Below are 12,758 nucleotides of genomic sequence, written 5' to 3' on the forward strand. Positions count from 1 at the left end.
TCACGGCGTTTTATTGACAGACCACTTGCACCAGTCGCTGAGGTCAGAGTGTCTGAGAGGACTCGGTGTGAGAGAAAGGAAAAGATAGAGCTCAGCTGCTGCTCACACACATTCCCCCTCTCTCTCCCCCTCTCTCTCTCTCCCTCTCCCTCTGCTTCTGTCACACACACACTCTGGTCTAGTCGGACTCCTCCTCTCTCCGCCCCACCCTCCTGAATCTAGCTGCTCCCGCCTCCTCCCTCTCCAGCAGTAGGTACATGTGCAGTGAGCGACAGCCAGGAAAGCATTCAGGGGCGCGAGCCAAAGGCAAACGCACACACACACACCCACCAGCCAGGACGGATCAGGACTGCATTCTTTAACGGAGCCTCTTCTCTACGCTCACCCAGGGTACGACACACTCTCTCTCTCTCTCTCTCTCTCTCGGTCTCTCTCTCTTTAAGGGCAGCAGTTAAACTTCTAGAAAGCTGCACTCGCTCTCAGTCTGTCAGCCGGCTGCAGACCACAGCGCTACGGTAAGCTTCACAGAGTGTCCTCGGGCGTTTGAGTCTCTCTCTGAGTCTTTGTCGTGGTTACACAGACACCACTGCTGTCTCCTGTTTGACTTGTTGAGGCGGTGGCGGCGGCGGTTTGAAGCTATTTTCATTTGTGGGCGAGGAGGAGCGCTGTGGAGTAACTTTTAAAAAGTTCATTTTGAAAGAGTGGATGGAACGTCGGACAGCACCTGTCCACTCTCTGGAGCGTTTAATGGACTCTTCATTTATTCACAGTTATTCCAGAGTGTACTTGTGAGGTGTGTGGATTTTTTCGCTCCTGTGGGCGTGGGCGCGGGCGCGTATCCCACCCACATGGGCGTGCATGTCCTCGAGCGCGCTTTTGGTAATGGGGCGGCGAGGGATGGATGGCAAAGTTTGGTACGTCCGCCCACTGCCGAGCCAAAGTGGAGTAGGATTCAGGATTTCCCGCCTCGCCTCAGTGGGAAGGGGCTTCAAGTGGAAAATAATCACACCTGAGTAGCTGCAGATTCCATTGTGGAAAGTTAATTCATTGGTTTATTGTCAATTTTGTCCCGCTGCACATTTTATATTCTTGAATTTAAAGGATTTATAGCTTGAATCGTTCTCCAAAACGTTCTTTTCTTTTCCTTTCTTTTGAAATAAGAACTAAACTGAAGTTAATTAATGCTCCTCTCCCGCTGGCACACATCTAAGAAGCCGCAGTGTGGATGTATGCCCTTATCGGGGCATCCTGCAGCATTTGTTTATGTAATGAGTCAACGCTGTGGTATTATATTCAGTGCTGCTGCTTGGTGGAGAAATGATCACTGCAGAGAGAACACACTGATCTCAAAAGACTTGAGGCAATTAGAAGCTTCTTTTTGTTTTAAGTTTGCTTCCATTTTTACCCAAAACTCAGCGAAGAGCAGAAAAGGAGGGAAACGTCTTCATAAATGTCTCTGTCTCCGGTTACAGCTGCATATTTTTATTAGAGTAGTTATAAAAGTGTTTAATTGCCCCATGAGCGAACAGAAGGTGAAGGTTCTCACGGAGCGGCATGAATACGCCTACAGCAGTTAAGTGAAGCGAGTGAAATGAGGTTAAGAGGGTGGTGAGGTGGATGTTATCAGGAGTATCCGTGTGGAAGAGGGTTGTTATCTCTGGAAGCGGGAAAAGGGCACAGACCCATTTTGCATCCAAGAAAAATCAGAAGTGGTTCAAGAAAACAGGAACCGAGTGTAAAAAGAAAGAAGAAAGAAGTTTTATAACTGTGCTTTTAGTGGTTCTGGAAAAAGGATCCTGTAATCCATCGTCACGCCGACTGAATGCTGCCCAGACAGTAATGGAGGCTGGAACATTCCTCCAGTCAGATCTCTTATGATTCACTTTCATTTTGTTTCTAGGGAAGTCACCTCACATTCTTAACATCTCATTAACCTTCTTCCCTCCTCCCCCACAGCCACTGACTCACCCCGTCTGCACCTCTCGCTGAGCCACTATCACCATGGAAACCCCCAGCCAAAAACGCCGCAGCGCCGTCTCCCCGGCCCGCATCACCCGGCTGCAGGAGAAGGAGGACCTGTGCAACCTCAACGACCGGCTGGCCGTCTACATCGACAAGGTGCGCTCCCTGGAGGCGGAGAACGCCGGGCTGCGGCTCCGCATCACCGAGTCCGAGTCCTCGGTCAGCCGCGACCTGTCGGGCATGAAGGCCGCCTACGAGAACGAGCTGGCGGACGCCCGTAAGACCCTGGACCAGGTGGCCAAGGAGCGAGCACGCCTGCAGCTGGAGCTGGGCAAGATCAGGGAGGAGCATAAGGAGCTCAAGGCCAGGTAGGAGGAGCTTTGACTGAGAGTGGGTGTGGCTACAGTTACGCTGCATGTTATATTTGATTTATTAATTTAGCTGTTAAGGACGTGCAGCTATTATTCAGAGCCTCCATCTTTTCTCTCTTTATGGAAACATTTTGGCTCTTGAACAGTTTCACTTCAGAGTAAAGCCAGCGGCAGCACTGCTCCATAAATCTTTCAGCCGTGCTGCAGCATTGATGACATAAGTTTTATTTTCGGTTTCTGCTCTTTGCGTTGAGGGGGACGGGGGGATTCCCTTTCTATATGGCAAATGATCTGGCACTAACTCTGGAGTGCCCCAGTGGTTTCACTGTGATTTTCAGAATGATGTTTGTCTTGTGGTGTCGTACAAATATTTAGACAAACGGTTCTGTTATGGTAGAGAATGAGGTCATGAAGGGGAGGTAAAGTTTTATGACATACAGTTTATGGTGATGATGTTATATAGTGGTGTAAGGTCAAAGGTCGTACTCATTTGGATTTCCTTATGGGGCGGTCCTCAACCAATCATGTGCAGCTGGATAGTCCTTCAAGAGCAATTTGTGCACATTAGTGTCGGCTGTTTAGTTCTCAGCGTCGTCTATTGTCCTCTTTTCTTTCTAAAACACTGGATAAATTAGGGTTAGCAGCTATTTTCAATGAAAAATTGCGGTCTACTATGTAATTTTTGCACTTTGCAAATTCATGTTGAGGGCCAGATCGTATATTATTATTAATCTGGAGGAATATAACCACATATCTGTAGAATAAGGCACAGAACGGTTTTTAAATTCAGGTTTTTAGCTTTTAATTTAACGGATTTCTTGTGCACCTTGGTTTTTCTTTTATTTATTGAGTGTTATTAGTAACAGAGACTTGCCAAGTAAGACGGTCATGGTATGGTCCCACACAACGTTAACACTACGGTGGGTCTTAACTTACTCCGACATGGTCTCATAATATTTTTGCTGATACTTTATTTAATCGTACATACATTTGTCCAGAGAACGCCACGTCTCAGCAGCATCATGTTTAGTATTCATGTAGATGAACTCATGAACTGCAATCCAATATTCGTGTTATTACGGAAATTTAAAGACGGACTGATAAAAACCTATGCTCGTGTTATATGTGCATAGTTGGGATTGGCATCATAATTAGTGGCTTTTGTTGAGACAAACACAGAAATCTCGTGGGAAACACTGATCTCTATTCAGAGTCGTTCTAGTTTTATTTATCTCTATATATTAATACATTCCTGCTGTGGTCCAAACATGTGAACATGTGGTCGTGACAGTTATAATTACCATCTTTTGTGCTGCTCTGCGTCAGGTCCCCACCCAGCCGAGGTGGTGCAACTCTAAATGTTTTTTTGCTCCCAGGAATGTGGCCCCAACACCAGCCCAGTAGATGACATTCCTGGCGGTTATATTAGTGCGAGTTGTGTCACCCTGAGCCTGTAGGATGGGGACGGGGGGGGCAATGGCACACCGGCACACCTCCAGACAAACATGCTCCTCCTTTAACATACAACCGGCTCTGTTGAGGCAGAATGAATGAGTGCTGACAGAGTGGTTTTCATCTGAGGGTGTGAGAGGACTCATAATTTAAAGTGAGTGATGTTTGTGTAATAAACAGAAGCAGTTTATAGCATTAAACAGACATAAATTACTGGTAATACTTTATTTTAGCAGAAGTTAAAATGTGGAATAGAAACTCTACAAACCAGAACAAACCTTTAATATAACTCTAATATAATATAACTCTCTGTCCTGCGTCGCTGCTGAACGTTAAAGGTTAACATTTACAGGAAAGTCACATGAAGGTCACCTTTGAGCACACCTGGAGGTTTGTTGATGAGGGAGTGGCTTCCTTGGAGTTGTAAACTGATTTAATCTCACAGGTGAGTGAATGTCTGTAGATCAGGCCGCTGCCGTCGGCCTCTGAGGAATGTGCTCACACGGGAGCACTTCAGGTTAGAGAGGGGGGGTCTGAGAAAGTGAAACTACTGAATACAAACCGGTTGATCCCACACAGCGCTGTAGGACTGTTTGATTCTGTTTTATTATTTTTTCTTTTTGTTCAACACCAACCTTAAACACGAGGCGTACTTTCAGTGTGTGTTTACAGCGGGGCCTCTCATGGTGCCCACCCCTGATTAGTACCATTGTGCTCCTTTCACAAAGTTGACATTGAACCTGAACCGTAAAACAACGTGAGCACACACAGAGCTCAGCGGGCGCGTCCGACTTCGGCTGCTGCTGCTGAATGAATGAAAATATCTGGAATTCTTCAGGAAATGTGTCTTTTCAGTGCGGATCATTTGTTTCCTGCCTCGTGTCCTTTTAGCTCATCAATCTGCAGCTTTGTAGGTTTGCACATTCTGCACATGGGTGAGGATGGAAGGCCTCGTGTTACCTGAATCCACCATGTTTTTGCTTCTTCTTCTCTGGTAAAGCAGCCTTATCTGGCAGAGGAAGCAGACCTTTTGATGTGAGTGTGTGGTGGAAAGGAACCGGTCCATTCATCCTGCGCCATCCTTTTATCTGTCAGACTTTTCCCAGCGTGTTGTGATGTTTGGTTGCCATGGCGCTCTGCTCTGGGAGTCTTGGCTCGGGCTGTGTGACGGGGTGTTGACTCAGAGGTTTTTCGTGGCCTTAGCGATGGGCTCACGGGGCTCGGTGACGGGAAGCCGGCTTTATTAATACACACCGACGGGGGCTTCTTTGCTTCAGGTGGCAGCAGACGGCAACGCTCGAGAGCTACGTCACAGATATGGACTCACCCCTGGATCTGATCTGATCCTAAATGTCCTAGAGTTGGTCTCCTGTAGCGTCCTAAAGTCTGTCCTTGTCTTCCTTGTCTTCTCCTAGAGTGGACTGGATTCAGTCCAATAAATCTTTCAGTCAAAGTTAATGTAGTGTGGAGAGGGTAGCTGGTACCTTGTGTTCTCTACTCCAGAAATGTTCTGGTCATCCAATGCTGCCATAAACTCCCTAACCCTCTCTGGAAGATGTTTCTCCTTGACGCTGTCTCCAGGAAACTTTTCTCTTCTTTTAAACGTTCAGTGTTTGTTGCTAGTATTGAATGATGATCAACTACTACCACCTCACCAAACATCCACATTGCACAATTTACAAATGACTGAGTAAAGTCCTTCCAAACACGTTTGTTTAGTCACATGACTCTGGTTGCTCTTCTTCTTCTTTGTTTTGTTTTTGGCAGCTCTGACGCTAGACAACCACCAATAAAAACAGAAGAAGTAGTAGTTTTGACGCTGCAGGGACCTGGTTTTAGTTTATGGCAGAATCATAATAAATAAAAATAATTAACCAGATCTGATCATTTTAAAAATGCCTGGATCTCCCTTAACCTTCTCTCAGACACACAACAACAGGTGGAGCCTTCAGTACAGTACAGTTGACGGGACACACCTGTTTCGCCCAAAGGCGCGACGCAGCATCTCTTCACACACTCGTCTTTGTGTGCGTAACTACCACAAGGAACACATGCTCCCCCTCCCCAGCCCCAGCCCCAGCCCTCGTCCCCAGAGGCTGAGCCAGTCTCTCAGCAGCTCTGTTGGACTTGTAAATACTTCTTCTAAACTGTAGAAAAACAAAAACATAAAAACTGGTAAAACGGTCTGGTTTGTGTGGAATGTGGTGCAGTAAAGTCTAAAGCCAGGAGCCACTTATTTAAGATGAGCGTTTATAAACAGGAGCCACAGAGCCGTGTTGGTGGGTTTTAGTTTAACACTGTAACAGGGCTCCGGTCCAACGTCCAGCTGTGCTGCTGACTGATGCTTAATCCTGTGTGGGCGACTGGCTCGTCTCTTTCAGTCCTTCTTTACTCAGGGGGACGAGTAGATGTCCTGCTTTCATCCTGCGTATGCGCTCATACATGCATGTAAGCCAGTTAATGCGAACACGGCGCCTCTTCTTCTAAAGAGAAAACGTTTTAGTGCATAATTCCTCTTTCTTTATCCGTCCACTGCAGCACAAAGAGAATCGAACACACACTTCCACAGATTCTACTGGAACTACTGAGTACATTCTTGTACAAACAAAGATAAAGCAGACTCCCCCTTCCACATCCAGATAAAGAGTATTAACAGTATTATCTGTGGCGTGCATGCAAATTTAAAAGCTAACACCTAACGCCAAACTGGCTCTGACTCTAAGAAACAAATTTAAATAAACAGACAATCCCTTCCTCAGAGCAAGGATTGAGTGTCTCGTGGCTGCAGGTCTGCAGGGTGTGGTTGAGGGTGTGGCGCCAGGTAGACAAAGCCTGTTGGTACGATATCTTTCAAAATAGGATTCAACAGGAGCTGTGGAAACGTGTCCCGACACAGGCGCAGACTGAAAGATGTCATGTTTGTGTCCTGTGTGTGATGTGAGGCCGGCAGCTATCGGAGAGCTCAGCAGGAAGTGGACTCGTCGCATCGTTTCCTCGATTGGGAATCATTTCCTTTACATTTACACGTGTTCTCCTCAAGATAAATTCTTGTTGTTTATTTTGTGCATCAGCCACATTTCCTCATAATTCGATCGTGATGAGTTAAATTCGCCTCGGGCAGCGTGTCACACAGTCAAAGCTGACGCCCTTAGCAACGCATCCGACGTGATAAAGTTTTATTTAAATATTTAGCCAGCCTTTAGCCAGCCTCCACTCTTGAGAGGGAAAAAAGGAGAACTAAGTAGTGAACGGGGGGGGGGGGAGCGAGGTGAAGTGGTGGACGTCATGATAAGTAGTGGTCTAATATTAGTCACAGCGCTGAGTAAAGCTTCTACATTTAACCCGAGGGAAACTCTCAGCGCGTCTCCACGGTAACGCAGTACACATCCGTCCATAACGTGACCCGAGGACGATTCATTCAAGCTGCTGGTGTCGGCTGTGTTCAGATAAAAAGTTTCTTCCTGTTTCATACCAGCAACTCATTTATCATATTTTATTATATCTGATTTTAGAGATCAGATGATAAGTTTTTTTTTTAATTTTAATTAAATGTATACTTTTTAATATATGTTAAACATGCAAAAAAAATTGCTAAAATCCTGATATATTCCATGGGAAATAAAAATCTGCAGGTAATAATTATTAATATTGAATTAATTTAAAGTGTTTTTTATGTATTAACAAAGTAATAGTGTTAAAATGCTTCAAATTGTCATAATCTTAATAAAACCGTGTAAATTGGAACATTTTAGAAGCTGCAGACAGAGAAGATTCCATATGAAATTAAATGAAATAAAATCCCTCCTCCCTAACACATACTAGACTGATTGTGCTGTTATTAAGTCGCTGTAATTAGAAGCAGCGTCAAAATCCATTCAGACCTTGGAGGGTTACATTTACCCAAAATGATGGGAGCTGTGGAGTAGTGGTTAGAGGTGCAGCTTGGGACAGAGGGGTCCCAGGTTCCCCTCCTGCCGTGCCCATGGCTGAGGTGAACCTGAGCGAGCATCTAACCCCCAGGCTGCAGCCCAATGCTCCAACTGTACACACCACTGTGGGAACAAATGGGTCAAAGAGCAGGAACTGCAGTTTCCCCGTTGCAGGACAATTAAAGGATAAGTTAAAGACACAAACACAAGCTCAGAGTCTGATCACTTAGTCAGGAGACTATTAACTTCTTCCTTCTCTGTCCTCCTGGCTGTGTTTCTTCTACGATGATCTCAGCTCGTATTACGTGACGAAGGCCTATTGTCTGTGGCAGCGAGTCACGCCTGCAGCGATCTAAACTGGATCTACCGTGCAGATGCTATAAGATCAAATGCATAATTAATACCTGATACAAGTTCATGACCCACGTAAAACACCTTTCGCTGGTTTTTCCCAGCGTGTTGTCGGATAAAATAAGTTTCATATTAATCTCCACAGCAACACTGATGGTGTTAAATTAACTCCAGACAACGGTTATTTCAACACTGCTCTGTTAAAGATTAACACCAGCTAACAGCAAGTAGTAGATGAATAGAGATAAGTAGATAATGCTCCACTCGACTCCAATATACACCGATCAGGCATAACATTATGACTAATTGTGCAGGTCTCCCTTGTGGTGACTCATCAGAGAATGGACATGGGCCTTCTGAGGGTGTCCTGTGGTGTCTGATCAACAGAGTGTTGTTAGTGGGGGGTCTTTGAGGGGAGGTGCCTCTGTGGATCATCCCACAGATACTTGATCAGTTTGGGATCTACACCTTGTGTTTCCCAGCAGAACATGGTAAAATAGCCTCAGGTTGCATCTTCAAATCACTCGTTTTGTCTGAGATTCAAACCCAACACTCGTCTTTTGCGCAGATTTGCACAGATGTCCTCTGGTTAACGTTGGCGGGTGCTGGTGAGGGTACGGTCTGTGGACTGGTCTGGTTTGTTCTCCTGGTCCTAAGAGGAAACAGATGGTTGCAGGCCTGTAAACGAGCTGAGTGGCTGCAGGATGGCGCCGCCTCCTTTCGGCTTTATTGGTGCGCGAGTAATGAGAGCGTTGATCTTGGACGTCAGCGGACCAGAACTCTGAACCAAACAGAGGTTTTGGCAGAGTCCTGCACTGAGTGTGTGTGTGTGTGTGTGTGTGTGTGTTAGTGTTTGTGTGTGTGTGTGTGTGTGTGTGTGTTAGTGTGTGTGTGTTAGTGGAGTTTATAGAAATAGAGTTTCCACAGAGGCTTCACATCCAGCCAAGCCCTGCCTGGATGAGTCACCAGCACATGAACAGGGAAAATCACTTTAAGATGGTGGAACTCCTCACAGCCTCCCTCTCTCTCTGGTTCTCTCTCTGCTCAGAGGCTTTCCTATCGGGACGTAGACAAAGTGGCTGCACTGTAACCTCAGCCATGCCCGTCCCACCTGGACACGTTACCCAACAAGGTTCCAGATCTCTGCAAAAGCTCATTTTCTCTGACAGATACTTGAGCTGAATGTTTGCAGCAGCTCGGCTCTAGAATCTTAAACAGGGCACAGAGTTTGTGGAAGAGCTGTTTTCAACTTCCAGCCTCAGATGTTGTGCATTAGATGCTGCTTTTATTTATTAGGACTGAAGACTGACTGGAAGTCGACACGGTTCCTCTTCAGTCACAGTACTTTGGTCCATAGTTAGTTTGTGTTTAATGTGCGAGAATTACTTTACAGTTTCATTACTAGATGGTAGTTTTATTTTATTTTCTGGTATGAACATGCAAACAACTTGGAAGGACAGTTTGCATGTTTATGTTTTTGTACCGTGTGGCGGCTGGGTGTGGTTTTCTAGCGCAGAGCGCCAGAGTTCAGACAATCACAGGAAAGCGTGTGAAAGTTTTCACCGTTTTACAGCTCACCTGACGCTACGCAAATCGTCCCGACTCAGAACCCAGATCTCTTCTTCTGTTTCCTGTTACAAACACGCCGAGCTCTCCTGCTTTTCCTGAGCTCAGCGCCGGTCTCTGCCGGCTTTGCGTGAGAGCGCCCGGTCGTCGGGCTCGTCCCACAACCACAGCTTGGTAAAACTCCAAGCACCAAATCCCTTTTATCTCTCTCTCTCTCTCCCTCATGGGCTGGAGCAGGCACTGGCTCATAAACTCCACATGGGTTTTATTTAGCTTAAAGCTGAACATTATCAGCTCTGGAGTTTTTATTGTAACTGGTGGAAAAAGCAGCGTGGAAGGAGGTTACTGCACGCTGCCTGAACGAGAGCGGTGATAAGACCAGAGAGTTTTCTTGAGAATTCCAGTTGAAGGGAGGTGAAGAAGTGCAGAGCAGCGTTTCCTGGCAGACGTTTCCTCCATCAGCCAGATTTACCTGTATAGTAAAGTAGAAGCATCGATGTAATGCAGTGTAACCTGATTTTTAGCTTGGTGAGATCTTCATTCAGGAGATAATTAGAGTGATTATTTATTTTTCTATATGTATATATATGTGTGTGTGTGTGTGTGTGTCTGCCACCTGTTTGTCAAGTGTGATTAAGGTGTTAATGAAGAGGCAGCAGAACATAGTAACAGTTCTTGTTTCAGTCCCCAGCGTTCCTTATCTCTGCTCATGTTTGCTCTTAGTTGTTTAACGACGCTGTAAAAAAAATGGAAAAGCGAAAGGGCAAAGTGTCAACCTTTGTGTCCTGGTGCCGCTCTTTATCGCTGCTAATCTGATTCATGACCAATGACCAGAGGCGTAGAATCCAACAGAACGACCAGGCGGCGGCGGCCTGTGTGACTCACTCTCTGATGAATCATCCACTAATCACGCTGGAGGAACAACAGCCCGTTTCATTTGCCTTTTTCACTTTGTAGACTTTCTAACAGACGTTATCGCCTCTTTACAGAGTTTGAGGAACTGCATTAACAAATGCAAATTCGTACAGGAATGAATGAATGAATGAATGAGACAGAGAAAAGGACGCAGGTCATAGTTTCCTGTTTAAAAAGGTGGTTTTGGTGGCGGTCTGAAACAAAAGCTTGAGTCTGAGTGTGTGTGGCTCGTCTGAAACCTGTCGGCTTCTGCTTTAACTCTGGAAACACTAAGATCTGTGTCCCGTCCTCCACATGATGGACGCGTACGGGTGGCCCAAGGGCAAAGGCTGCAGTTCCTGGTGATTTATTACACACAGGCATAGAACCACACACACACACAATCCTGGTTACTGTGCTGTTCATCCCAGAGGAAACTCAGGACACGGTCATGTGCCAGCCTGTAATGTTTAGTTTAATCAAATATTTTGTGTGAAAGTTGCACAACGCTCTGAAAAGTTGTGCCAGCGGGTCTGAATGAGGTTTGAGTCACCGCATGATTGAGATTCTTCACGTGCATGTTGGTTAACTCTCCTGCACCTCTCTGCTTTCATTTAGGCAGAACATCTAAGAGATGCTTGAAGAGGTTTAAAGTTGCTTTTATCTAGTGCAAAAGTCATTGAATTAGTTTATAACCAGCAGATATTTTACTCCAGTGATTCCAGCTGCTCAGATAAGTCACTACACAAGTCTAGGAAAAAAAAGTCTTTTCTAAATAACTGCCGTTCTTAAAAGCATCATGAGCTGCAGCAGCCTGCATCATAGAACTTGGTTGTAGTTATTAAATTAGTCGTGCACAAGTTTAATTCTAAAAGCAAAATCTTTACTATGCATTAAAGTCTGCAGATTTTCAATTTAAAAAAAATAAATAATCGACATTAGCTGCAGCTTCTGTGTTTTATCATGATGCCCTTTAACACAGCGCTGTGCAGGAAAGTTACTACACTCACACCTTGTAGTTATTAAATTAGGGAATCTTAAAAGTAAAAATCTATACGATGCAATAAAGTCTGCAGGTTTTCAATTAATAAACACGTCACTAATTCAAAGCATCACTCTAACGCAGTTGTACTTATTAATTAGTTGCTTTTATAAAGTCCTGCACGAATGTAAAAACGTGATTCTAAAACTCTGCAGTTTTTCAATTAAACTAAAGTAATGCCTAGCTGCAGCTTCGTTTATGTTTCACCATGACGACCTTTACCTCAGTGTGTGTGTGTGTGCAGGTGTGTTTTTTCTGCTGTCACTTCTATTTCTGGTTCCCTGTGTCTTATTTACTGAAGCCCCATTATTCCTCAACCTTCCTCTGAGTCACCTTTTCCCTGCTCCTCTCTCCGCATATAGCCGGCGTGTGAGCGGTGGAAAGAGGAAAGCTGGGCTAAAAGTGGACGAGGGAACATTTTAGACGCTCTATAGGGAATTTGGGAGAACCCCCCTCTCTCTCCCCCGCTCCCCCACCCTTTCTGCTCGGTGTTTATGCAGTGAGTCATTGGGGAAACCCCACCCACACACATGGCTGCCAGATGGGTGTGTCTGTGCTTATGTAGTGACACGGCGTATGGATCTTACTACAGGAAGAGGACGAGGGATGAGTTACTGATATCTGAGAGTTTTAAACACAATGGCAAGAAAAACTCTCCCTCCCTCCCTCTATCCCTCCCCGTCATTGTCCCTGCACGGCCTCAGCAGATGTGCCCATGTGCAAAGTGCTGACCCCCCCCCACACACACCCCATCCCGCTGCAGTGTTAGTGTGCAGCTCCCAGGCGTCAGCATGTAGGTGCCTCAATCCCCTGCAGCTCCGTTAACAGCTACCGCCTGGTGGAATAATGATGATAATAGGGTGAAGGGATTCAGCATATGTTGGAGAAAAATAAAACAAATGACTGGATTTAATTATTTATGGTGGTAAAACTAAACACAGAGCTGTTTACATTACGTTAATAACTGAAGGCAGCTCTGGACTGAAGCAATACATGTGTTTTGTTGTAACTGGAGTGATTTAACCTTTTTAAACCTGGTGGTCCGCTAAGATAATGTCTTGGCTTTAATACGAGCTCCCTGATCAGGGCAGGAGAGAGAGAGACGCCGACTAATGTTGACCCTCCGCAACCTGGAGCACAGATTTGGTTTGCAAAGCAGGAAAACAGCGGAGGCTGCTCAATTAGTGTAAA

The 12,758-nt window shown here is 45.5% G+C and overlaps 1 protein-coding gene across 3 annotated transcripts in view; it reads left to right on the top strand.

The window, feature by feature from the left end:
- Positions 1 to 245: 245 nt before the first annotated feature.
- LOC311497289 (lamin-A-like) overlaps positions 246 to 12,758 on the top strand; it is a 29,335-nt gene continuing 16,822 nt past the window's right edge. For 2 of the 3 annotated variants that reach the window (XM_084557533.1, XM_084557535.1), the window contains exons 1-2: positions 246 to 390; positions 1,957 to 2,330. In XM_084557533.1, the coding sequence (XP_084413659.1) occupies positions 2,002 to 2,330 (329 nt within the window). In that variant the 5' untranslated portion in view covers positions 246 to 390; positions 1,957 to 2,001. Of the gene's footprint in view, positions 516 to 1,956; positions 2,331 to 12,758 lie in introns of all 3 variants that reach the window. The other variant, XM_084557534.1, reaches the window with a different exon arrangement.

This window comes from Chelon labrosus, assembly GCF_963514085.1.
Source record: "Chelon labrosus genome assembly, chromosome: 12".
Classification (NCBI taxonomy): domain Eukaryota; kingdom Metazoa; phylum Chordata; class Actinopteri; order Mugiliformes; family Mugilidae; genus Chelon; species Chelon labrosus.